The following is a 26,542-nucleotide window of genomic DNA, read 5'->3' as shown; positions in this document are numbered from 1 at the left end:
GGCATTGCAAGCTTCCACAGTGCTATGGCCACGCACTTCTCAACTGTGAGGGCTGCTCTCATTTTGCTGTCTTTGTGCTTCAGGGCAGGGGACAGCAAGTCACAAAGTTCCCTGAAAGTGGCCCTACGCATACGAAAGTTTCACAGCCACTGGGAATCATCCCAGATCTGCAAAACTATGTGGTCCCACCAGTCTGTGCTTGTTTCCTGGGCCCAAAATTGGCATTCCACGGCATGAACCTGGCCCAACACCACCATGATCTCCCAATCGCTGCATGCTGTGCTTCTATGAACAGAGGTGTCCATGTCCTCATCAGTACAGTAATCGCGCTGTCGTCGCTTCCTTGCCCATTTTTGCAGAAACTTCACATACTGCTGGATAATGCGTGAGGTATTTACAATGGTCAAGACTGCAGCAGAGATCTGAGTGGGCTACATACTTGCCGCGCTATGGTGCCTGCATGGGTAATCCTGGAAAAATGGCATGAAACGTAGGAGAGCTGTTCGGTTCAAGATGGCTGATAAAAGGCGGGAAATGGTTTCCTTCTGTAGCTTTCACTGGAGCCCAGCACCGACAACATGGAGAAATTTGCTACTGATGCAAGAATGGGAGAGCAGAGTTTGCAGCGGAAGCTGTGCTGCTCGGTTGACGATGGCTGAACAACGGCGGGAAATGGTAAGGATCTTTCTCTCTTTTGCACAGCTCTGTTTTCTGCTTATTAACAAAAAGGGATCTTTCTCTCTCTTGTTGTTTTCTGTACTTTACACAGCCCTATGTCACTGACACAGAATCTCTCGCTAATTATTCTGCCATGTGAGTTCTTTCACCCGACCTTCTCAACCTTCCTTTATATTTCCTATTCTATTTAATTAGCTTTTGGTTTTTTAAATTGAGTTCAATTTTTTTTACTCTTATAATTTTTTAGTCCCAACAAAAATAACCTTTTACCACGTTCTTACAAACTCCTCTCTCTTGTTGCTTTCTCTAGTTTCCCCTCTTTCTTCTATTTAAGATAACCTTTCTTTCCTTTTTTCCTCTAAGCCTAAGCAATCTTTCTTTTTTTAAAACTCCTTTTCTTTAAGGCCTCTGTAGCGAGAGGGCATAGTCTCCTGCCCTGACAGACAGGGAGGGATCCGTGAACGCCCCCCTGGTGGGTAGAACGGGGACTTGCATGGCCTCCCCGCTGGAAGCAGAGGGGTGGGACAGGAAGCGGAACTATAAAAGGCTGGTCCTCCAGCTCAGTCGGGGGAGGGCTGCCTGAGGAGCAGGACGTCTCTTCCCCGTTGCGTGAGCCCAGACCTAACAGAGACCGCTCTCCTGACAGAGACCCAGAGGTGCTGACAAAGCTGCCAGACGCCAGGATCTCCGAGGAGCTGGGGGGGCTGCCACTAGCTGTCTATCCCAGCGAAGCGAACAACAACCCTGGAACCCATGTACACACGGAATGGGTGTGTCGGATGGAGCCAAGGGAAGCAGAATTAGGTTTGGCTGTGTTATTGACTACAAGCCAGCCAGCGTGTTGCAGCTGGACTTTCCCCGCTGACCCAGTGGCGGACAACTCCACCGCTGTTAGGGTCCTGGGCTGGGATGCAGTGGAATGGGAGGACCTGAGTTCCTCTGCCCCTACCACCTCAACGTCAGGTGTGGCAGCCTCCCCCCTGGTTGTCAGGAGGCCTGAATTGGTCTGGCACCGACCTGAATCCAGATGCCAGATGGTTGTGCTGACATTCCCACCAGAGAGCTAACCACCCCTAGACTGTGACAGCTTTGCCGAACTGTAGGCCAGAGCCCCCCTACTTGACTGCTGCCCTACCCTGATCAAGGGCCAGGCAAATGGACCTCCTGCTGCTCTGCCTGCCTGCCTGTAGGCCAGATCCCCTTCTCGACTGACGCCCTGCCCTGATTGAGGGCCCCGGGCAAACAGACTCTCTACCGTTACTTGGCCTGACTGCAGGCTAGAGCCATTAACACTGAGCTAATTTTCCCCTGAACCAACGTACCCGGAAGTATCATAGGAAGGGGTGTGGTCTCCCACCCAGATGGACGGACGGTGGGGGCTGGGGGGGGGACTGCAAACCCTTTACAGCCTCTCTTTCTACTCATTCGTACTTTTTCTCTAAATATGTCAAAACACAAGCACACAACCTTCCCCCAGCCAAACACAGAAAAATAATACAAAATAAATTTTCAAAATGGCCAACGGCATCAAAAACGTACACGACTGGAAATGGGGACGGAGGGCAGGACGTAAATGCAACACGGTGCATGGAAACCTGTCAAAAAGTACATGATGATGAAAGCTATCGAGCAGTTAACTACTCACATGGCTGGGCAGGGCAGGCAGCCAATTGGGAAGAAGCCGTGTGTTCCACCTTGCTCCAGGTGGGCTCTGATGCACCAAGCCCCCAGAGAAGGGAGGCTGGCTGTTCCCAGAGCTAGGGCAGCTGGGCAGCTTCAATGAGCGGGCTCTCCGCAGTGCACATTCTTGTTATCCTATGGACCAATGTCCATAGGCTGCAGCAGGCTGGAGGCTGGTTCTTGAAGGCCTCCAGGATGAAGATGGTCTGAGAAGCCAGGCATCGGACTGAGGACATGCTGTCCTGCTGCAAGCCTTTGAGGTCTAAGATTGAAAGGAAGGAAATGGAGGTCAAAGCCATGGCACTCTGGAGAGCCCTGGCAGGCCAAGCCAGCTCTGTACCTCTCGGCCCACGACAAGGAGGCAGCAGGCCAGGTGGCAGGAGGCAGGGGACTAGCGGGAACAACCAGCAACCCTCACTAAACATCCCCGCCGCCCTCCACAGCTGGGGGAGCCTCCAGACACAGGCAAGAAGTCCCAATGAACCCCATTCACTCACTATTTCTAGGACTGCCTCATCCCTGCAGTATCTGAGAGCCTCATCCCTGCCTGTATTTACCCTCCCCCTTCCCCCCCAATGCACAGATGGGCACTTAGGCCTAGAGAGGGGGAGAGTCACAAAGGGGGCTTGGGCATTGTTAGGCGCCGCCTAACTTCAGGTGCCCTGCTGCCCTCCAGGAAATGCCGAGGAGGGAGCTGAGCCATTCTCTAGCTCCGGTTGGGAGGCCCAGCTGTGAATCTGCTCTGGGAGTGAGGAGTCTGAGCTATGTCACCCACCCTTCCCTTTTCCCGAACAAATGTGGTGGAGATGCTGCTCTGCCCTGTGCTGCCCAGGGGTCTGGACACGCAGCAGGGAGGTAGGTGACCGGACGTCACTTCAGCCTCATTTGGAGCAGTGGCTTGACCCCAGGTGTCCCACGTGGAGGTGACTGCTCCAAACACTGGGCTAGTGAGTGCAAGGAGGGAGGCAGCACCCCACTTTGGCTGTGTTTGGGGGGGGCAATCATCTGCGAAGGCCAGCCAGCTCAGGCCCAGTTTGGGGATCTACCAGGCCGCAGCTCTGAGGTCAGGGCTAAGTGCCTGGGCACATGCCAACCAGCAGACACGACAGGGTGAGGGGGCAGCTGATCAGGGGGTTGGGGATTTACATTTTGCATCCCCTTGTGGCTCTCGCCTGTGACCACGTTGCTGGCGTCGGAGATTGAACCCACCCTGCAGCCCTGGGCCATTCATCCCCCTAGTGCTCAGTACTCAAAGCGGGACCACTCACTGTCGCAGATGGCGTCCAGCTTGTCCTGGCTCCCCTGGTCCAGCTGCCGGGAAGTGAGCCCTACACACACAAACAGCTCATCACATCCCCGTGTCCCCAGCGAGGGTGTTAAAGAGCCTGTCACCCTCCAAGCACCGCGGCTTTCCCCCGCCCCTCACTGGCCAGGACACGCTCCTGAATCCCCAGGGGAAAGGGCGAGTCCCCAGAGATGGCTACAGGGCTGGTTGCCAAAGGAGAGCACAGCGCCTTGAAGGTCCACTACCAAGAGCCCATGGTGGGGTGGGGGCGGAGAATGGGGACTGCATGAGGAGCAGTGGGCTTAGAGGGGTCCCATCAGCCGATCAGGGCAGTTTGGGGTGAGCTTGCTCCTGTGGGTTTCTGACACCCCTTCGCCTTCATTAGGGAATCAGGAGCCCAGGGGTCACTTCTCGCTGCTGGCAGGGACTGAGGAGAGCCTGGGACCAGATCCAGCCCCTCTGCTAAAGGGACCCCTCTGCTCTGTGGTTACCTAGGAACCTGATGGCTGCTTCCCTAACTGGAGTCTGTGGGTTCTGCAGGAAGGCCATGGTCTGGCACAGGAAGTCATCAGCTCTCCCGTTGTAGCGCGTCACCTAGGAGCCAGAACAAGGGAGAACAAGATTATTAAAGGCCTTTCCGTCCCACAGGCCAGCTTCCAGGTGTGTGGAGCGCACGTCCTGTTTTTGCCCCTCCTTCCTGTGCTGGGAGGATCACGCAGAGGGACCACACCCAGGGCCAGGTGTGGTCCCGGGGCTGGGGCTCAGTGTGGGCACAGAGCCAGGCAATCGGGGGTGCCCTATCCACTGATTCCTCCACTTCTGCCAGCGAGGGCTGTGCAGTGAATGGCCAGAGGGCTCCCTCACCAGGCAGTCACAGATTCGCCAGGTTTCCTTGTGCTGGATGAGGCCACTGAGCTGGTGCCACCTCAGGAATTGGGCGGCACTGCTGAGGGTGTCCCAACACACCTGCAAAACAAGAGGGGCCGGGGCGAGCCGGACACAGTTACGGGAGCTGGAAGCCACTAGCCTAGTTACCGGAGGCCAGGGAGGCCGTGCGTGCTGAACGCTTCCCTGCCCTGGCTGCTCGCGGAAGGGCGGCGGTGTGGCTAAGGCAATGGCTGGAGACCTGACTCAATTCCCAGCTCTCCCTGCAGGAACTCAGGCAAGTTGCTTAGGCCCAGGGCTGCAAAGGGATTTAGGTGCCTAATGCCCATGGGGGTTCAATATTTTTGAGGCTGCGCCTCAGTTCCCCACCTCATGGGGTGAATTCATTAGTGCTGGTGGCATTTGTGTCCCAAGTGATGGGGGCCATGAGCACTAGCATGTGCAGAGGCATGGGGGGGGGAGGGGCTTGGGCATGTCATGGCTAGTACGGGCTGTCCGGGCCGCTTGGCTAAGGGCACATTGGGTCCTGTGTACCATCTGGAGGCTGAGTAGCCCTGCTCCTGGTAGGGATATGGCCAGGGTTGTGCTCTTCCCACCAGCACAGCCAGGGGAGTGTGCGGAGGCCAGTGGCTGTAGGAGTGGTGAGGCGACCACTCGCCCCACCCAATCTCTCAGCCTGACTGCAGGGGGGTGTTGAGCTCAGAGGATGCAGAGAAGACTCAGCAGTTGGGTGGGGTTCCATGGTCATGGCACTACTGGACTCAACATTCAAGTGATTTTGAGTGCCTGATTGTCACAGCACTGAGCACCTGCCCTCTACCGGCCAGACCCTTTAAAGGGGGGTGTCACATGTTGCTCCCCCAAAACAAATGGTCGCTCTGTAACTATCTCAGCTGCAGACTCCAATTCGTGGCCTCACCTGGGACACGTTGGGACGCTCATCATGCACAAGGAGGAGCATTGGGACCAGGCTCTGGAGCACATGCTCCTTCATCTCGCTCCGGTCGGGCCATCTTACAAACTCCAGCAGGTCTTTAAAAAGGGTGATGGAGAGCACCCGGAGCTTGCTGGTCACCTGCAAGAGATGATATAGGGAGGGGAGGAGACACTGTGACAGTCATTCTCATCCAGCGGGGCAAGCGCACACTGTGCCAGAGATGTCTGCCCTGCAGGGGGTATTGGTAACTCACCCCCAGCCATACAGCCACAGCTGGGGCCAGAGTCTCATGGGCATAGCGCCATTGAAGGCAATAGAGATGCAGATTTCCACCAGCTGAGGGGCTGGCCTGGTAACTTCTTGGCCAGGGAGAGCAGTAAGCTGGGGTGAGACTGCCCCTGGGCTCTCACAGCCAGCTCTGGGTGCACTGACATCAGCACCCGCCTGTGTCAGCCAAGGGGAAACATTCAGGGTGGAGCAGTGCCAGGACAGGGGCCGCAGAGAGGGAGCGATGAGGAAAGATTCAAAGAGCGAAGGGTGGGTGTAGTTTGTCCACCCGCTTTGCAGGCCCAGCTCACACTGGTGTTGACCCACAGCAGCCCTCTAGCCGGGCCAAGGGGGCCAGGCATAGGGGGCAAATTCCTACATTGGTGTTTGTTTGGGCCATGCTCAGGGACCTGGGGTGAATTTAACCAGGGCCAAGGGGTGGTAAATGTGCAGAAGCTCCCAGATAGGGGGCCTTGGAAGCCATGACTGGAAGCCACCCAGCCTCCAGGGGTTTGGGGTGGGGTGAGGGGTCAGCTCAGAACAGCTAGGCAAGCTCTGTACAAAACACGTGGGAGGGGTATGGGGACATCAGGGCTGCACTGCAGTGGGCACAGGCAGATGTTGAACTGGCACCTCTCTGGTCTTCCCTCCAGTTGTTGAGGCCTGTTTGCCTTTCCCTGGTGATGGGTGTAGTAAGTGCAGGCCATGATAAAGGCCCAGTATGAGGCCTGAGGCCTGAACTAAAGTAATGAACAAGACTTTGCTAACATAAAGCAAAGTTAAGCTGTGAGCCAGAGGCAGGCCCTGCTCACAGAAGCTGGCAAGGAAAGGGCTGATACGTATCTAAAAGGTACTGAACATTCACAAACTTGCACATTCCACACAGATAACAGAGAACAGGCTGGCCCATCCCAATGACAGGGGCAAAAGGGTAAAATGATGGATAGAGTTGTTTTGATCGAACCAACATGTACAAGGTAGAAGGCGGCACCTAAATACGTAGAAAGGTTGTACCGTGCTACGTGGAGGGGTTGTACCTCATACGTCAGGTGTGATGTGTAACTTGTTTGTATCTGTGTATAAGAATGCATCCCTGGGGCGGTGCCTTTGTCCGGCCGAGGGGGCAGTGGAAAGTCCCGCCACTGAGCCGGGTCCATTGCCAAGAGGCACTTTCTCGTAGTATGCCCTGAATTAGGCTAAGAAACCTACAGGGAACTGCAATTGTGTCCGAGGTCGCAATAAACCTAGCCGACGTGGCTTTGCATCTTACTGGACTCTGTGGTTATTGGGGGTTCTCGTCGGGTCTGCTGTGTCAGCTATCTGCAGAGCTGGGGTAGCACACAGAGGGAACACACGCACGCAGCCGAGTGATATCAACAAGGAGAAAGCAGAGCACCACACCGGTAGCACTCTGACAACACACTTCTGACAACAATGGGCGTTGTGTTCATTAACACTATTTGGATATAACCCCTGCCCCATAAAGAACCTGTTCTGTTCCCCCCGGGCCTGAGAGGGGTTTGGTTTAAAGGGCTCGCCCCAGGGCGAGATCCTGCATCCTTGGTCCAGGCTGCCCTGTCCCTTTGGCCAGCTGGGGATCCAGGAGACCCTGGGAACAGCTTTAGCCAGGCCTGTGCCACTACTAAATAAAGAGCGGCAGGGTCCCAGCAGAATTCGGGAGGGCTGAGAGTAGGATTTACCGTTATGAGAGCTGGGGAGTCCCTCCAGGAGCCCCCACTGGGGCATTACCCCTGGAAGGCAGTAATGGATGGGCCCCTTTCTCCTGCCCGCTTGCTGGATCTCGCCACCCAGCGTGGGACTGAACATCAGTCTGGTGAATGCGCCGGCGGGGGCTAGTTTGTGGGTACAAAAGATCTGAGGAGAACTTTCCCCTCCTTTGACGCTGCCCTGCCATGAGAACGAAGGGGAGAGGAAAGGGCGGTAGCTGCAGAACCTACAGACAGAGCCATTTCCTTATGGAGCTGACAGGCCAGCTGTAGGATTCCTGGCCAGGGAAAGGAGGGGCAGATTTTCACCAAGGTACCATCACTTGTCACCCTGGAAGCCAGCAAGAGCATTGCAGCACCCTGTGCTGCAGAGGCCCCCTCGCTGCATGCAGGCTCAGGAATGCACGTCCTTCCCCAAGGGGAGCCTCGTCCCCAGGCTGCCCTCATCCTTGTCAGTAGGCCTGCGGGACACCAGGGTTCCCATCCTTTCTGCCATGTGCTCTCATGGAGAGTGAGAGGAAGGCGGGAATGGGCTCATGATTTATGACAATCCGTTTTCTGGCTAGGACCATAGCACAGGCCCTGCTAGCCCACCCCCTAGCCCCCATTCACATGTCCGCAGTTTGATGGGATCTCCTGTGAGCTGCCAGGCCTTACGTCATCAAACAACGGCAGGAGTTGCTCAGCCACTTGCACAGCCGCGCAGCTGGCGCTCTGCCTGTCCATGCCGGCGAGGAGGTGTTTCAGCACGGCGATGGCCTTGCGGATGAGGTCTCTGTCTACCTCCTGGAGTCGCTCCAGGACATCTGGCAGCAGACGCTGGAGTTTCCCCACCTGTGTGAAACAAGGAGCTGCTTTACGAAACACCCTCCAGTGACCCAACAAGCCATTTCCAAAACAATGTCTGCCTCCCCTGCAGACAGAGGCACGGGAGCTAGGGGTGCTGGGGGTGCTGCAGCACTCCCAGGTTTTACGCAGGGCTCTGCTCCTGGCCCCACACACAGGGTCCCAGCTGCCGGCCCTGCGCCAACCCCCAGCTATGGCCCCAGCCTTGGTCCTCTTGCCCCATCCACCCCCTGCCCCCGCCTCCTGGAGCCATGGCCCTGCTCCTGACCAAAGCTCTAGTGGTGGAGGGGTGTGTGGGCAGGGGTAAGGGGGGGGGTGCAGCACCTCCACTATAAAAAGTCTTCCAGCGCCCCTGCCTCCAGAGACATATTACAGCCTCAAAGCCTTTGCACAGCCAGCTAAGATCACGGGCAGTGGGTCCGGCAACCTGCAACATAAGCAGCTGCTTCCTTGTACCCCAGATCTCAGGGGATGGTTTTTATTAGCAGATATCATCCGTGGGAAGTTCTCTACACAACACGTTGACCCCAAATAAATCAAGTGTATTATTGTTCGAATAGCACCTCGAGGGCCTGTCTGCAATAAGGGCTTGTGCTGGGGGCTTTCCAGGCACAGTAAGAGACGGTCCCTGCCCTAGAGCTTACAGGCTAGACACACGAAGGAAGGATTTCTATCCCCATTGTACAGACATGGAACTCAGGCACAGAGAGGTTACGTGACTCGCCCACAGTCACTTAGGGAGTCTGGCAGAGCCAGGAACCGAACCTGGGTTCTCCTGAATCCTGGTCCTTACAGCCCAGCCTAGGGGAGGGAGCCAATATTGCACACTAGTTCTAGGGTTAGTCTGTTACTAAAAGCCAGATTCAGTCATTTCTGTATTTGGTTTTTCAACCTTTCAAAGACAGCCCCACAAAATCTCAACCGGCATCAGGGGAAAAATAGGTCATATACAGGCTAACCGGTTCCGGAAAGGAAAATGAACCACAAGCAAGTGAAAACCAGGCTGAAGTGCATGGAACGATGGGAATGGTGTATAACAAAGAGAATTACAGTCACGCCCTCTCCATGTCTGATCTAGTCATAGTCCGGGTTTAATAAACCGGACTGACCCCCTATTCTCAGGCGAAGTAAATTATCATTAACGAGAGTTGCCTTCAGATTGTCTCCTCTTTACCAGGCTGTCAGATCTGTGTATTTAAGCCCCAAGGGCTTTCTCTGCCTTCACTATATTGTGGGTATCAAACTTGTTATGAGATCTTAGCAGCAAAAGGCCCTTCCAGAGCTCTTCAGAGGAGCGAGTGCTGCGGGACAGAGCCGTGACGTCAACAGTTAAAACCTATGAGGCTTTAAAAGGGGATTTGTAGGAAAAAATGGTTCCTAATTGTAGTGAAATGGCTCTATCCAAGCGTCCCTGATCACTGGGGTCGCCAGCATTCCCTGGGGGTCTAGAGTCTGCAGCTCTGCTGCTACTCTAGTGCTAGGGTTCTTTGGATCACAGAGACCCCAGACACAATCAGGCCCAGCTGTGCCAGATGCTCCACACACCTAGAGACGCACCCTGCAGGAGCCAGGCCCTGTCCTGCAGAACAGCAGACAAAGGCCAGGCAGGGGATAGCCCAAGGGCACCCCACAGGTCAGTGGCAGAGCCAGGAATAGAAGCCAGGGCTCCTGACTCCAGGCCAGGGCCATACCCCCTGGGAAGGTTTCAATGACCCCAGCCCTGCAGCAGCTCCCTGCGGTTCTGGGTTTATCCCCCAGCCCTCCTCCCCTCTCACCTTCTCTGGGAGAAGGGCCAGATTGAGGAGGCCTTTGAGCGCCAACCAGCGCACCACGGTCTTGGGGTCTCTCAGCAGCCTGCTCATCTCCTCCACGATGGCGTCTTCCAGCTCGTTGTCAAGGTCAGGGCCCTGGAGGAGCTAACACACCAACAGCAAATCAAGCTAGAGAACGGGGCTGGCCTCTCGCGACTCATCTCTGCCACGGGGCCCTTAGCTCCACTGGCCAAGGCCCGGCATGGGCTGCATGCAGGGCATCGCGATTGGTCACCGTGTGGGCCCCACTGAAACGCTGCTAGCGCGACGGCCCCTCGAGGCTCCAGCTGAGATCAAGGCCTGCCCTGCTCCCTCACTAAGGCTCAGCTGCACACGGAGCAGTGGTGTGGGGGGGGTCTGCAGCCTTGTGCTCCAAAGGGTCGCCCGGTCTGTGGGGGGCAGGTGAACTGGCCATGAATGGGCAGGCGGCTGCCCGGCCTGCGCATGGCACACGGATGTCAGAGGGGGCTCGAGGGCCGAGGTCACACAAGGGACCATTCTATGGAACTGAGCCGTGGGGAACAAGAGACACCTGACCCTGGGCCTTGCTCCAGCCCCGTGACACCCGCTGGGACAGGTAACAATGCCCTGACTGAGTGACTCCACCCCTAGGGTTGTAGGAGCTTTCCCTGCCCCTGCTCACCCACCCACCCCCAGGGCCTTCAGGGCCACCCCTCTCCTGGCCATAGGCATGAGCGGCAAGTTCCATTGGCCCATGGTGCCTGGGCACCATGGGCCTCAGCCCCACCTTTCCCCCCACGTCTCCCAGGCCATTTAAAACAGCCTGGGGCCCCCACCACCACTGGCAGCGCAGCAGAGCTGAGCGGCCTCCTGCCTGCTTGCTCCCATGGCTGCCAGCCCCTCCCTGTGGCCCCTGGGTGGGGTGGGCACGCCCCTGCAGCCAGTAGTAAGCTGTGGGGGCAGTGCCTCGGGGTAGCAGCACATGGAGGGCCCCCGGCCCGCCCTGCCTAGGAGCCCCAGATAAGTGCCGCACCCTCCCAACTCCTCCCAGAGCCTTCCCCCCCACCCCTTTCCCGCACCCCACTCTGGCCACCAAACTTCTTCCCAGAGCCTGCACCCCCTCCCTCCACACCCCCTCCTGTCCCCAAACTCCCTCCCAGAGCCTGCATCCCCACCCTCTCCTGCACTCCCACCCTCTGACCCATCCCAGAGCCTGCACCCCAGGCCCCCTCCCCCACCCAAACTCCCTCCCAGAGACTTAGGCAGGTGGGGGGCAGAGTTTAGGGGGGCAGAGTTTGGAGGGGCAGGTTCTGCTGAGCACCACCAAAATTTCTACAAATCTGCCGTCCCTGGCCATAGGTCAGCCCCATGCCCCAGTCACCGCTGGGCCGGGGCTCTTCTCACGACCCTCACCCGCTGGTGAGGCTCACCTGAATGAAGAGCGCCACGGCCGGGACGTACCGCCTATCGTCCCGATCGTTGAGGATGGCCATGAGATGGTGGAAAATCCAGTTTCGCTCCTGGAAATTGAGCGAAACCATGGCCCTGGCATAGGAAACACAAACACCACATCATCAAGGTGGGCAAGGACTGGTCCTCCATTTACGAATCTAACCAGACCAGTGCCACAGGACAGGGGATCCCGGGCGACTAGTCACGCGCAGCTGGCACGGACTAGTTCCTGCTGGCTTAAAATGCCCAGCGGCTTATGTGCTAGAGACCCAAACCCTTAATCACTCGACAGGGAGCCCTTCCATGAGGCCAGCTCTGAGCACGTAGTGCTGGGGCTGCAAGAGAACTGCAGACAAAGAAGGGTGTCGGTGGGGTCGGTGGTCTTCCTCATGTGCCCAGATATTGGGTGATAAGAGACAGAAGGGTGGGTGAGAGAATATCTTAGATTCACCCAAGACAAGCGCTGGAGCTTTCTGTGTTAGCTTCTCTCTCACCCACAGTCACTGGGCCAACCAAAGACATTCCCTCCCCCACCTTGTCTCTCTCATGTGCTGGGCCTGACAGGGCTACACCAACGCTGCGGAAAGACATGGCGGAGGCTGTCTTTGCCCAGCCATGCCTGCCAGAGCCACGCAGGAAGCGGTTTACGCCAGGCAGCGCAGGGTGGAGAAGTAGCCGACTGACCCCTTGGCCAACAGCACAGAGGCTGCGGCCTGTTCCATGCAGGCGGTTGGGAGCCGCGTCTCACCCAGCAGGGAAGGCAATGTGGCCGTGTCCTGGGCCAGGGAGGGGAGCTGCTGCTGTGATCGGTTCTGGGCAGCACTCACCGGCCAAGCAGGCAGACGCCTTTGTGGTGCGTGTCGGAGCTCATGAGCAGGTCCCAGCGGCCATGCCTCATCATGAAGGTGACCTGCTCCTTGTAGCCAGCGCATAGAAGCAAAGCTTCCATGGCCTTCACCGCGAACCTGTGTGCAGAGTGAGCCTCTTGTTACTGAGTGAGCCCAGGCCAGGCCCTGCTGCGTGCCTGCGGGCGACGCTGCAGAACCCAGGCTGGGTGTCGGGCTGGCGGTACCTGACGGGGCTGAGGGGTGCGGCCGTGTCCTCCTGGTTATGCTCCCTCTCCTGCGAAGCAGTGTACTGCACTGTGTGGGTGACGTGGAAGAGCAGCGCGACGTAGAGCTGAGGGAAGAGCTCCTTCACCTCCTGCCTGCAGGCCTGCTCCTGCAGGATCACATACAGGGCTCTTGTGGCCTGCAGCTAAGAACAGGAGACAGACATCGCTGCAGGGATTTCGTCCTTCCCACGCTCCCCCAGGGCACCTAGAGGGGTGGGGTGGGCTGGGGGCTAAGACCTGGGATGCTGGGTTCAATTCCTAGCCTGTGAGACCTTGGCTAGAACCACACAACGGACTTCGGCCCAGCGTGGCCATGCCTAGCTTCATGTGCCCTGCTGCCCAGTGGACTTACAGCCCTGGGTTAAGTGCCCAGGCTCCATATACGCTCCAGAGAGAGAGTCAGCTGGGCCAATTGTTAAAGCGGGTGAAAGGGATGGCCTGGGTAATTTCAGGCCTGTCAGCCTGACATCGATCCCAGGCAAGATAATGGAGCAGCTGGTATAAGATTCAATTAATAAAGAATTAAAGAGGATAATTTATTTAATGCAAATCAACAATTTTTCGATGAGATTACAAGTTTGGTAGATAAAGGAAATGGTATTGACATAATGTATGTAGACTTCTGTAAGGCGCTTGAGTTGGCGCTGCACTCCAGTTTGATCGGAAACCTAGAAGTTACAAAAGTAACGTGGCACACTTGAATTGGATTATAAAGTGGCTGATAGGTCTCAAAATGTAATTGTAAACTGGGAATCAGCATTGCACAGGTGTGTTTCCAGGATGGTCCTTGCAAGGATCGGGTCTTGGCCCTACGCGATTTAACATTTTCATCAATGACCTGGAAGAAAACATCAAATCATCACTGATAAAGTTTGCAGATGACACAAGAATTGGGTGAGTGGTAAATAATGAAGAGGATAAGTCACTGATACAGAGCGATCTGAATCACTTGGTAAACTGGGGAGCAATCAAACAGTATGTGTTTTAATAATATGGCTCATTGTAAATGAATACATCTAGGAACAGGACGAGGGACTCTATCCTGGGAAGCAGAGACTCTGTAAAGGACTTGGGAGTCCTGGTGGATAATCAGCTCATGTGATCCTGGGATAAATAAACAGAAGAATCTAGAGTGGGAGTATTTGGCACTGGTGTGACAACTGCTGGGATCCTGGGTCCAGTTCCGGTGCCCCAATGCAAAAAGAATGTTGATGAATTGCAGAGGGTTCAGAGAAGAGCCATGAGAATGATTAAAGGACTAGAAACCATGTCTTATAGTGATAGGGTGACCAGACAGGACAGGGGTTGCGGGTAATAGGAGCCTATATAAGGAAAAGACCCTAAAATCAGGACTGTCCCTATAAAAATCAGGACCTCTGGTGAGAGATATAGTGAGAGACTCAAGAAGCTCGATCTATTCATCTTAACAAAGAGAGGGTTGAGGGGTGACTTGATTACTGTCTATAGGTATCTCCCTGGGAAACAAATATTTAGTAATTGGCTTTTCAGTCTTTCAGAGAAAGGTCTAACATAATCCAGTGGCTGGAAGTTGAAGGTAGACATTCAGACTGGAAATAAGGCATAAACGTCACAGTGAGAGTAATTAATCATTGGAAGAATTTACCCAGGGTGGTGATAGATTCTCCATCACTGACTGTTTTTGAACCACGATGGAATGTTTTTCTTCAAAGACCTGCTCTAGGAATGATCTGGGGGCAGTTCTCTGGCTTGTGTCAGGCAGGGGATCTGACTAGATGATCGCAGAGGTCCCTTCTGGCCTTGAACTCTATGAAGCTAAGAGTGAGGAGCTGCCTAAACCAACCAATAGGAAATGCGGAGGAGAGGGATGTGGCCTAAGCCCCACCCCTAAAGGGAATTTGGTATCTATCTCTACTTGGGAACACTTAAATAGTCATTGGAGCAGAGTTTTGACCCCAGGTCTCCCAGTTGGGTACCCTAACCACTGGGCTAGAGACAGTGGTGTAGTAGAAAATATGAAGGTCCTGGAATGCCACTAAAATACTGATTTTCTTCAATATGAATTATAGAAATTCACATTTTATTTGTCTACTGAATTTCTGGTACAGTAATCCTGGGCTAAACCAGGCATGGCTGGAGACAGACCAGCTGTCCAAAATAACAAGGTATTGGATTTTTTTTTAATTGTACACCCCCCCGCCAATAGTAGCTATTCAATTTATTTTAAATGTTGAAATCATTGTGCTGAAATGCCATTACTGTGTATGCAATAGAATACAATAGAAATGCCATTACTGTGTCTACAATAGAATATGTAAAAGATATAACTCTAGACAGTAGTGTACAGTACAGTGGTAAAAACCCAATGAATGCGTAGCACGTTTTCTTTTTACTTTAGCCTATAGGCTAATGAAAATAGAAAATAAATCATGCTGCTGCACTACAGACATTACTGTATCAGGCTGAAATAATAAAAGTTTATTTTAAATGTAGCTAGTAGGCTACACAAGTAACACAAAATACATCAAGGCATAACGGGCTGGAGTAGCAAAGGCCTGCTGTAATGCATTGATCTAATTTTTACAAGTATTTCCACAAAGCGTCTTTCTCCATATCGTATTTTCTGTGTCTGTGAATCAGAGGGAGAACAAGGATGTCTGAGCCAAGTTCTGGCACAGCTGAGAGGATGCCACATGGAAAATGAAGGGCCATGTAGCTTGCTAAACGTGAGTGATGACGTATGCGGAATAAGCCCCTTGCTACATTTCCATTCACAATCATAGTCATGTGGCTGAGGGTATGGCTACACTTGCAGCTGTACAGCACTGGGAGTTAAAGCTGTCTTCGTACAGCTGAGTAGGGAAAGCACTGCAGTCTGTCCACACTGACAGTTGCCAGCGCGCTGTCGTGGCCACATTTGCAGCATCTGCAGCGGCATTGGGAGCAGTGCATTATGGTCAGCTATCCCAGCGTTCCAAGTGGCTGCAACGTGCTTTTCAAAATGGGGGGGTGGAGTGTGACAGGGAGCGTGGGGGAGAGAGAGAGTGGATTTTTGGAGCCAACACTGTGTCAGCAGCTGCCTTGCAAGTTCCAACCCCCTCCCCTAGCCCTCTTTGACTCACTGAAAGTGAACAGCACCTCTTTGTTTTTTCCTCACAGACCAGATAAGCAGCCGCTCGCCGAAATGGACCCTCCTCCCTCCCCCTCTATTCAAGCAAACACTAGCTGTGGGCCTTCTAAAGGGAGCCCTCTGCCTCTGCTCATTTACAGCAAACAGGAGCTGTGTTTGTTTTTTTGATAAGCAGCTCCCGGAGCCCAGAGTTTACAACAAAACAAAGAGCGGAACCTTCACTTAAAAGGGTTATGGGAAGCTTCCGGAGATCAGTCACTGCATACTAAGATTATTTCCTGTTTACACTGGTGCCCCAGCGCAGCAGCAGCAGCACAATACTCTTTATTCCTCTCGGGGAGGTGGAGTACAAGCAGCGCTGTAGCCACGGAGATACAGCGCTGTATGTGCCTTGCCAGTGTGGACGGGGAGTGAGTTACAGCGCTGTTGGTGGCTTTATTGCGCTGTAATTCTCAAGTGTGGCCAAGGCCTTAGATAAAGTGAAAAGGAGGTAGGGCAGCTGTGTAACCAATCTGGTCTGTCGCTGACAGGAATTGTCAATGCCTAGCATGACTCTCTTGATTATACTGGTCAGAAGTGCCAGCTGAGCTGAAACGCGTGTGCTCAGCTCCACGCGTGTGATTTCATGCAGCATGGCTGAAGCCTGGTCTACACTACAAAGGGGGTTCGAATTAGGGTACGCAAATTCAGCTACGTGAATAGCGTAGCTGAATTCGAAGTACCCTAATTCGAACTACTCACCCGTCCAGACGCGGTGGGGTCGAACTCCGCGGCTCCCCCGTCGACTCCACCACTGCCGTTTGCAGTGGTGGAGTACCGGAGTTGACCGCGGCGCTTCTGGAGTTCGAACTATCGCGTCTAGATCAGACGCGATAGTTCGAACTCCGAGAAGTCAAACTCACCGCGTCGACCCAGACGGTAAGTGTAGACTAGCCCTGAGTGTGAACGTGGATTTAGGCCTTGGCTACACTTGAGAGTTACAGCACAATAAAGCCACCAACAGCGCTGTAACTCACTCCCCGTCCACACTGGCAAGGCACATACAGCGCTGTATCTCCCTGACTACAGCGCTGCTTGTACTCCACCTCCTCGAGAGGAATAAAGAGTATTGCGCTGCTGCTGCTGCTGCTGCGCTGGGGCACCAGTGTAAACAGGGAATAACCTTAGTACGCAGTATCGACCTATCCCACCCCCCTTTCTGGCTCAGGTTACTGCCTCAGGTGCTGACCCTCACCTAAAGTCATCCCCTGCTCTCCCATCCCCCATGCAGACAGTCCCAGTAAAACTAGACACCATTTCCAGGTCAATCCATCCCTCTCCCTACAGCGTCACAGGGCTATAGATAACAAAATGAAATTCACCAAAGACAAATGTGAGGTGCTACATTTAGAGAAGAAAAAGCAAATGCACAGATACAGAATGGAGGATAACCAGCTGAGAAGGATCTGGGAGCTGTGGTGGATCACAACCTCAGCATGAGTCAGCAATGCGATGCTGTTGCAAAAAAAGCAAATGCAATTTTAAGTTGCATTAACAGAGGTATAGCCAGGGCCGGCTCCAGACGCCAGCGTGCCAAGCGCGCGCTTAGGGCGGCAATGAGAGCCGCAGGGGACGCTCTGCCTGTCGCCGGGAGGGCAGCAGGCAGCTCCGGTGGACCTCCCACAGGAGTGCCTGCGGAGGGTCCGCTGGTCCCGCGGCTCCGGTGGACCTCCCGCAGGCATGGCTGCGGATGCTCCACTGGAGCCGCGGGACCAGCGGACCCTCCGCAGGCACGTCTGCAGCTTGTCCACTGGAACCGCGGACCAGCGACCGCCAGAGCACCCCCCGTGGCGTACCGCCCTGCTTGGGGTGGCGAAATTACTAGAGCCGCCCCTGGGTATAGCATGCAAGTCATGGGAGGCGATAGTACCACTCTACTCAGTGCTGGTTAGGCCTCAGCTGGAGTACGGTGTCCAGTTTTGGTCACCAATGTCTAGAAAGGATGTGGAGAAACTGGAAAGGATCCAGAGGCGAGTGACAAAGGTGATCAGAGGGATGGAACACAAGCCATAAGAAAAAAAGGCTGAAGGAACTGGCTATGTTTTGTTTGGAAAGGAGGAGATTAAGGGGGGACTAGATAATGGTCTTCAGATACTTGGAAGGCTGCCATAAAAAAAGATAGAGAAAAGTTGTTCTCTCTTGCCACAGAGGGCAGGACAAGAGGCGATGGGGGTCAAACTACAGCACAGCAGATATAGATTAAGCCTCAGGAAAAACTTCCTAACTGTAAGAAGAGTAGGACGATGGGAAAGATGCCTAGGGAGCTTGTGGAAACTCTTTCGCTGGAGGTTTTCAGAAGGAGGCTGGAGCCATCTGTCCAGGGTGGGTTAGAAACAAGAAGTCCTGCACTGTTGCAGGGGGCTGGATGAGCTGACTTTGCGATCCCTTCTCACCCTGTGATTCTATGAGTGCTGCTGAATAGCACCAGGAGAGCGTTTCGGCGTGTTCCGGCTCGAATATAGCACTGGCTAAAGTCACACTCTTTCTCTCTTTGGCCCAATGACTATACCCCGTGGGAGACTGAGAGACCCCCTCAGGCCATGATGGGGACACACGGCACTCCTTCCCTTGCTGCAGGGGCTGGTACTTACGGCCAAGGGGGGGACGCCAGCCGGTCTCTCAGAGAGCTGATGCTTTCGCCGAGCCGGCTCCTGCAGCATGCTGACCAGCTCCCCAAGGATCTTTCTTGTGGTCTTGGGCTGGGATGTCAGCATCTTCCACATCTCCGCAGCAACACTGCAAAGGGAGAGAGCCAGTGGTACCCGATCAGAGCCCTGCCAGCCTCCTGCACCCCTCGGCACTGGCACGCCTGCTGGGTCTCCCCTCACCGGCCGGCCCTTTGTTGCCCTCCTGCTCCTGCAAGGACCCTGTTGGCTGGTGCAGGCTACATGGGGCCAGGTCTGAGTGTCAGCCACAGGAGAGGCCGAGGGATGCCGTGCAGGGTTTTGCAGATTGGCCTGTGTCCAGGGCAAGCCAGCCTGCAAAACCCTCCAGGAGAAGCAGCAGTTCTGCAGGGAGCAGGAGATCTCTGGAGGGTTCTGCACTCCCCTGTCTCTGGCAGCGGGACCAGTCCGGGGGACCCAGAGTGCAAGTGGTGGTAGCCGCAGCCCCGTACCTGTCACATGACAGTGAGCAGCCCAGCAGGGTTCCGACCACCTCCTTGCTGAACCGGTAGCCCAGCAGGAGAAGGGCCCTGTGCAGCTCCTGCCGGGCAAGTGGCGTGCTGATGGAGTCCAGGTGGTTATAAATGTTCTTCACAGCCTCTGACACCTGGAAGGGAAATGGGGAGGTGGGGGCCTTGGCTTCCTCGCACGGCTATTGATCTGGGGAGCCAAGGACCTGCTGCACCTGAGAGCCATCTGCCCTCCCAGAACCTCTTCACCAGCCCCAGGCCTAGAACACAGCACTAGTTCCCAGCCTATCGATTCATAGACTGCAAGGCCACAAGCGGCCATGGTGATCACCTAGACCAGGGGTAGGCAACCTATGGCACGTGTGCTGAAGGTGGCACGCGAGCTGATTTTCAGTGGCACTCACACTGCCGGGGCCTGGCCACCGGTCCAGGGAGATCTGCATTTTAATTTCATTTTAAATGAAGCTTCTTAAAAATTTTAAAAAAATTATTTACTTTGTGTAGCAGGGTGGACCCTGCTCCGGGGTTTTAAGGGGTTAAAAGTGGCCTGACAGAGCTGGGCTGATTGGGAAAGTGGCTGCAGCTGGAGGCCACGCCCCAAACTGAAGCCCTGGGGCTTATAAGAAGCAGGGAAGCCAGAGCCCAGTCAGACTCTCTCTCTGCTTCCAGAGAGAGATGGGCCTGGCTGCTTAGAGGCTGAGAAGGTACCTAGGGTGAAGCAGGGCTGGGGAAAAGGCTGAGGAGCTGGGGAGCTCCAGCCTAGAAAGCCCCAGGCTGCGGCCTAGCAGTGGGCCAAAGGTACTGGGGTTGCAGAGGGCAGCCCAGGGGTAGGACAAAGCAGCAGGTCCAAACCCCTATTGCCTGTGATGAGTGGGCTGATACTGCAGTCTGCCCCAGGGTGTGGGGCTAGACCATGACTGTCAGTGGCCACTACTGAGGCAAAGTGGGGATAGTAGGGTGGGGGTTCCCCTGGGAGGGGGAGACCCAATTATAGTAAAAGGGGCACCGGGTCCTGGGAGGGACACGGGGCCGATAGTAAAAAGGGGATCACCGGCCTGCAGAGGGCGCTCCGGGCTGAAAAAGAGCCAATTCCCCGGGAAAACCAGCAGGAGGCGCCGCGGCGGTGAGTAGCCCGTTTACACTTTATATACAACAATATTTAGTTATTTATTATTGACTTATAGAAAGAGATTTTCTACAAACATTAAAATGTATTACTGACACGTGAAACCTTAAATTAGAGTGAATAAAGGAAGACTTGGCACACCACTTCTGAAAGGTTGCTGACCCCTGACCTAGACTGACCCCCCTGCATTTCACAGGCCAGAGAACTGCCCCCCAATAATGCCTAGCATCCAGAGACAGAGTCTCCCACGGATGGGCTCCCCCAGCACGGTGTTCTCACTGCAGCCCTTACCCTCCCCAAGCTGAGGCCGGGAACCTCCAGGATCGTATGCAGCATCTTCGTGGCCGTCAGTGCGTCATGGATGCTGGAGTCTCTCATGCCGTTGAGAGCAACGAGGAGGAAGTCCATGCACTCAGACGTGTCGAAGTACTCCCCAAAAATCTGAAACAAACTGCCAGTGAAACCCCTTTTGCTGCCCAGCGCGGATCCGGTCAGCGGCCTAGCAGCCAGGACTGGCCCGGCCAGGAGTGCAGGCAAACCCCACTCTACCGGGACAGGCCTGGCTTACTGCACCTGGGCAGCACAGTACCCAGCCAGCAATCGGAAGCTGTCATGCATGGCAGAGGCCAGCGTGGCAGTGCACGGGGGCACAATACTGCGCAGCACGGATACACTCTCTAGTGCTCAGCAGGGACTGGCGCTCATGCGCAGATGCAATGATGCCTTTTATTGCATTAATCTCTGAGGAAGCTCCCAGCAAACCTGACAAGGAGCTGGGATCAGGTTTGGATGAGCCCCAGTGCATCTTGGGATGTGTCATGTAGGGAGGCATATTGGGCTGCATTAGTAGAAGCACTGCCTGCAGATGGAGGGAAGTGATTATTCCCCTCTATTCGGCACTGGTGAGGTCACACATGGAGTATTGCGTCCAGTTTTGGGCCCCGCACAAGAGAAAGGATGTGGACAAATCAGAGAGAGTCCAGCAGAGGGCAATGAAAATGATGCGGGGGCTGGGGCACATGACTTGATAGCAGCCTTCACTACCTGCAGGGGGGTTCCAAAGAGGATGGAGCTCGGCTGTTCTCAGTGGTGGCAGATGAGAGAACAAGGAGCAATGGTCTCAAGTTGCAGTGGGGGAGGTTTAGGTTGGATATTAGGAAACACTATTTCACTAGGAGGGTGGTGAAGCACTGGAATGGGTTACCTAGGAAGGTGGTGGAATCTCCATCCTTAGAGGTTTTTAAGGTCAGGCTTGACAAAGCCCTGGCTGGGATGATTTAGTTGGGTTGGTCCTGCTTTGAGTAAGGGGTTGGACTAGATAATTTCCTGAGGTCTATTATTCTATGAGGTGGAGTGGGCCATAGGCAGGTCTCTGTCCCAGCTGGATGGGGTTAGTCACATCCTGGGTCTGTCCCTTCCCCCTGACTCCTAGGGTGTTAATTTCTGACTCCTGATAACTCTGGGCACAACAATCCCAGGAAGCACTGACTGTAGTTACCGATGTGATATTGCTGATGTTGGTGACCCAGAAGGCTCTCTCAGTTTGACTGTCGTGGAGGAGCTGCCGATACTCTGCACCGTGATTCACCGGCATTTTGGCTGACCCAGGGAGGGGAAACAGACAACAGGCAATATAAATCAGACCTTCGGTTAGCAAACGGGAGTTTTGCAAGGAAGTTTAGAGAGGGTGTGTGAGAGAAAAGTACATCTAACAAACATACTGTAAACTCAGGCCAATAACCTGTTCCCCCATCCCTCCCCCAAACTAAACAAACTAACCCCCCTGGAAGAGTAAAAATAAACCAGGCAGAAGGGCAGCAGCAGCGTGGGGCTCTCCAGTTGATTGCACTGAATGCAGCATGTACGATTACCAGCCCTGTGGGCAGGTAGCATATGTGGGCAATTGGCCCAAGGAGCTATTGGCCTTCGGAGACCAGGAGACCAGAGGGGCTGAACTGGTGGAGCCAAGGGAGACAGTGAGGTACATAGAGGAGACTTTTAGGGATGCAGTAGAGTAGTCCCACCCCCAGTCTGACAGCCTCTGTGCTGCTGAGGAGGGTGAAAGTTTCGGGGAAGGAGAACATCGAGCTGGGGCAGAGGGAGACGATCCCATAGTTGGGACCCACCTTCCAGATGAAGTCATGATGTCCTCTCACACTGAGGCTACCCCTCCTAAGGCGGGAATCCCACTTACAAAGAGAAGCCAAGGAAATAGTAATGGGGGATTCAATCAATAGACATATAAACAGTTGGGTTTGTGATGACTGGGAGAACCGCATGGTAAATTGCCTGCCTGGTGCAAAGGTTGCAACTATCACGAGACATCCAGACAGACTTATGTGCAGTGCTGTGGTATGTAGCCTAGCGTTTAAATCAGCCTCTGTATGAGATAGCTAATGTGAGAGTGAATTTTAAAAAAGTCTCCAGATGTGATCCCTGGTAAGCCTGACTTCAGTACCAGGCAAATTGTTGAAACTATAGGAAAGAACAGAATTATCAGACACGTCGGTGAACACAATTTGTTGAGGCAGAGCCAACATGCCTTTTATAAAGGGAAATCATGCCTCACCAGTCTACTAGAATTCTTTGAAGGGGTCAACAAGGATGTGGAGAAGGGTGATCCAATGGATATAGTGTACTTGGACTTTCAGAAAGCCTTTGACAGGGTCCCTCACCAAAGGCTCTTAACCAAAGGAAGCTGTCATGGGATAAGAGGGGAGGTTCTCTCATGAGTCAGTGGTTAAAAGATAGGAAGCAAAGGACAGGAATAAATGGCCAGTTTTCACAGTGGAGAGAGGTAAATAGCGTGGTCCCCCAAGGATCTGTGTTGAGACCAGTGTAGTTCAACATAGTCATAAATGATCCAGAAAAAGGGGTAACCAGTGAGGTGGCAAAATTTGCAGATGATACAAAATGACTCAAGATAGTTAAATCCAAAGCAGCCTGCGAAGAGCTACAAAGGGATCTAAAAAAAATGAGGGACTGGGCAAGAAAATGGCAGATGAAATTCAATATTGATAAATGCAAAGTAATGCACATTGGAAATCATAATCCCAACTATACATACAAAATTATGGGGTTTAAATGACCACTCAAGAAAGAGATTTTGGAGTTATCGTAAATAGTTCTCTGAAAACATCCAGTCAACGTGCAGCGGCAGTTAAAAATGCAAACAGAATGTTGGGAACCATTAGGAAAAGGATAGATAATAAAACAGAAAAATATCATAATGGTTCTATACAGTGGTGAGCTGGAGCCGTTTCCCACAGGTTCCCAAGAACCGGTTGCTAAAATTAGACCTCCGTGGAAAACCGGTTGTTAAAGGGCCAGGAGATGGGCAAAGAACTCCGGTCCGCGGGCCGGACCATCCTGTTGCTCCCAGGATTCCCAGCTGGGGAGGCTGAGGTTCCCCTGGCCCCTCCCCCGCTTCCCACCAGCTGCAGCGTGGCCAGTCGCCGGCACCAGTTGGGCAGCTCAGCTGAGCTCGGGAGTCGTCCTGCTGCCGCTTTTTGAGTAGCCCGGCAAGTGTGGGGGGGAAGGGGGCTGCTGCAAGCTCCAGGGCTGGCCAGAGGGGAGGGAAGGGACAAGTGGGGCAATTGGCCCAGGCCCTGCAGGGGCCCCCAGCCCCACGAGGATGTCTCCCCCGCTTCCCCCACCCCGCAGAGCCGCAGCATGGCCAGCAGCTGGGCAGCTCAGCTGAGCTCCAGAGTCGTCCTGCTGCTTTGAGCTGCTGGCAAGGTAAGGTACGGGGGAGGCTGCAAGCTCCAGGGCCGCGGGGGGGAGGGCAAGTGGGGCAATTTGCCCCAGGCCCTGCAGGGGACCCCGGACCCTCCTCTGCTTCCCTCCCTTAAATCAGAACTTTTTATAGGGAACCGGTTGTGAAGATTTTGGCAGCTCATCACTGGTTCTATATAAATCTATGATGCGCCGAAACCTTGAATACTGCATGCAGTTCTGGTCGCCCCATCTCAAAACAGATATACCAGAATTGTAAAAGGTGCAGAGAAGGGCAACAAAAATGATTAGGGGGATGGAACAGCTTCCATATGAGGAGAGATAAAAAAGATGGGGGGCAAGTCTACACTTCAAACACTGTATCGCCGTAGCTGCACTGGCGCTGTAGAGTTTACGTGAAGATGCTCCTATGCAAACAAGCTCTTAATCCACCTCCCTGAGAGGCGCTGGCTAGGTGAGTGGGAGAGGTGCTCCTGCCGACAGGGGTGTGGATTTTTCACACCCCTGAGCAATATAGTTATAACAATATAGGTCTGTAGTAGAGACCTGGGACTATTTCGTTTAGACAAGAGATGACTAAGGGGGGATATGATAGAGGTCTATAAAATCATGACTGGTATGCAGAAAGTGACTAGGGAAGTGTTATTTACTCTTGCACATAACAGGAGAACTAGGGGTCACTTTATGAAATGAAGAGGCAGCAAGTTAAAAACAAACAAAAGAAGGTATCTGTGCACACAATGCACAGGCAACCTGTGGAAATTGTTGCCGTGGGATGTTGTGAAGGCTAAAAGTATAATTGGGTTCAAGATAATCAGGGCATGTAACCCCATACTCTGCATGTCCCTAAACCTCTGACTACCAGAAGCTGGGACTGCATGTCAGGGGATGGATCACTCAGAATTTCCCTGTTCAGTTCATTCCCTCTGAAACATGAGGCACTGGCCACTATCTGAAGACACAATACTGGGCTAGATGAAACATTGGTCTGACTCAGTATGTCCATTCTTATGTGAGTTATGAAGAGTAGAATATGGATAGAGGGTAAACATCAGGGTAAACTCCATGGCTTGCAGGATTAAGGATAATAAGGAGGATTTCTTTAAAAAAAGTGTATTAGGAACAAAAGAAATCGTAGCAGTGGTGTAGGCTCATTACTAGATGGAGACTGTTTAAAAGGTTGCAGAAAAGGTGGAAGTGTTCAATAAATATGTTTTTCATGTTGGAAACCCCATGTCAGTGTATTTAGGAAGGACAAGGGTCTCCAGTGCTCTTACATTTTAGCTGCAGCATGAAGGAGTAGACGTGGTGAAGGCCCTCCACAGCCAATTGCCAGATCTCCTGCTCCAGCTCCGCACAGCACAGAGTGAGACACCCCACCAGCTGGCCCAGGACGCTGAACTCCTCCACTTCCTGACGGAGAGAGGGAGCAAAGGGAATCACTCGCCCCTGCAGACCTAGCGCAGCGAGTCCCCCTGGCATTGCCCTAGCAATGGGTTAGAACAGGGGGAGGCAGAGGCCACCGCAGAGAGATTGGAGACAATGAGAGCAGGAGGAGCTGTGGGGCCCACCACCAGGGGCTGAGGAAAGCTCAGCAGGGATGGAGAAATCTGGGCAGCAAAGTCAGCAAACGTTACCCCCGAGTGGGGACCCAGGTAACGAATGAACTAACGTCCAGTCTCCATCTCAAGGGCAAGTTCCTAATCCCAGCCCCTTCTGCCATCCCCCTCCCTTCTTTGACCTCAGGCCCAGGAGCTTGGGGTCACCTTGGACTCCTCTGCTCTGCATTCTGCCTCTCTCACTCCATCCTGGAGCTCCCCAGAGCCCTCCCTTTCCGCGCCGCCCCCAACCTGCCTGCTCTCTCCTGCCGGCTCTCTCCTGCAGCCTTGTCCTCTCGTCTCCCCCTCCTGCAGCCCCTGCACTGGCTCCCTGCTCTTCCCCACCTGGCACCAAGCCCCTTGCCCTCCTCTCCCGGGGTCTGCACAGCCTCCCCACTCCCACTCCCCAGTTCTCTGGCGCCTTTGGCCCCGCCCATCCCTTTCACTGTGTCCCCTCCCACCTCCCTCATTCTGTTCTGCTGACCCAGCCGCTGGGGGCACATCATCCGAGCGCCCCCGTCCAGCTGCCGGAGGGGAGGCCCTTCCATAGGGGGGATGGAGCAGCTGGAGCAGCTCAATGGCCCTGAGCATGCAGAGCAAGGGGCGTTCATCTGGCAGCCTGGCAGGAGCTGATGCCAAAGCATCCCACAGGCGTCTGACAAAGGGGGTGAACAAATACCTGGGTTCACAGGCTGCTCTCAGGGCAATCCTGTGTAAATGCACTGACCCTTCGGAGCAGACTTTGGTGCTAGGGCAACAGCGGGGAGAGTCCTTGGAGACAGAATGATGGGACTCGACCCAAATCCCACTGGAGTCAGAGGACAGACCCATCGACATCAGGGCTCGTTAGATTGGACTCCTACTGAGAATCTTGCTAAGTCACTATTCTAGGCCTGCGTTTTCCATGCCAGGGCGTGCTGCACCACGAGGCTGCTCAGTGTAGTTAGGAGGTGGCCAGGGTCACAGGCTGCTCACCTGGAATTTGCACTGAGACCCCATGAATTCCATAAGCCAGGTGATCCTTCCCACTGCCCTCAGCCGCTCATGCACCTCCTTGGATGTAGTCCAGGGGAGCAGGACCTGAGAGAAACAAATTGGGACAATAGATGCTTAACACAATATTAACAACAAGGGGGCAGGAATACAGGCTAAACTAGGG

The 26,542-nt window shown here is 54.1% G+C and overlaps 1 protein-coding gene across 1 annotated transcript in view; it reads right to left on the bottom strand.

The window, feature by feature from the left end:
* Positions 1-1,972: 1,972 nt before the first annotated feature.
* Positions 1,973-26,542, bottom strand: part of LOC123369857 (maestro heat-like repeat-containing protein family member 7) — a 33,949-nt gene continuing 9,379 nt past the window's right edge. The window contains exons 2-17 of the mRNA XM_045015887.1: positions 26,359-26,463; positions 25,063-25,198; positions 21,549-21,649; positions 20,342-20,491; positions 18,907-19,061; positions 18,383-18,527; positions 12,602-12,786; positions 12,357-12,494; positions 11,508-11,622; positions 10,081-10,221; positions 8,117-8,293; positions 5,448-5,603; positions 4,508-4,609; positions 4,135-4,237; positions 3,627-3,686; positions 1,973-2,620 (exon numbers count right to left, since the gene is read on the bottom strand). Of these exons, the coding sequence (XP_044871822.1) occupies positions 2,436-2,620; positions 3,627-3,686; positions 4,135-4,237; positions 4,508-4,609; positions 5,448-5,603; positions 8,117-8,293; positions 10,081-10,221; positions 11,508-11,622; positions 12,357-12,494; positions 12,602-12,786; positions 18,383-18,527; positions 18,907-19,061; positions 20,342-20,491; positions 21,549-21,649; positions 25,063-25,198; positions 26,359-26,391 (2,082 nt within the window). The 5' untranslated portion in view covers positions 26,392-26,463 and the 3' untranslated portion in view covers positions 1,973-2,435. The remainder of the gene's footprint in view (positions 2,621-3,626; positions 3,687-4,134; positions 4,238-4,507; positions 4,610-5,447; positions 5,604-8,116; positions 8,294-10,080; positions 10,222-11,507; positions 11,623-12,356; positions 12,495-12,601; positions 12,787-18,382; positions 18,528-18,906; positions 19,062-20,341; positions 20,492-21,548; positions 21,650-25,062; positions 25,199-26,358; positions 26,464-26,542) is intronic.

This window comes from Mauremys mutica, chromosome 4 (assembly GCF_020497125.1).
Source record: "Mauremys mutica isolate MM-2020 ecotype Southern chromosome 4, ASM2049712v1, whole genome shotgun sequence".
Taxonomy (NCBI): Eukaryota; Metazoa; Chordata; order Testudines; family Geoemydidae; genus Mauremys; species Mauremys mutica.
Note: the sequence above shows the minus strand (reverse complement) of the source record. Positions and strands in the feature narration are given on the sequence as shown.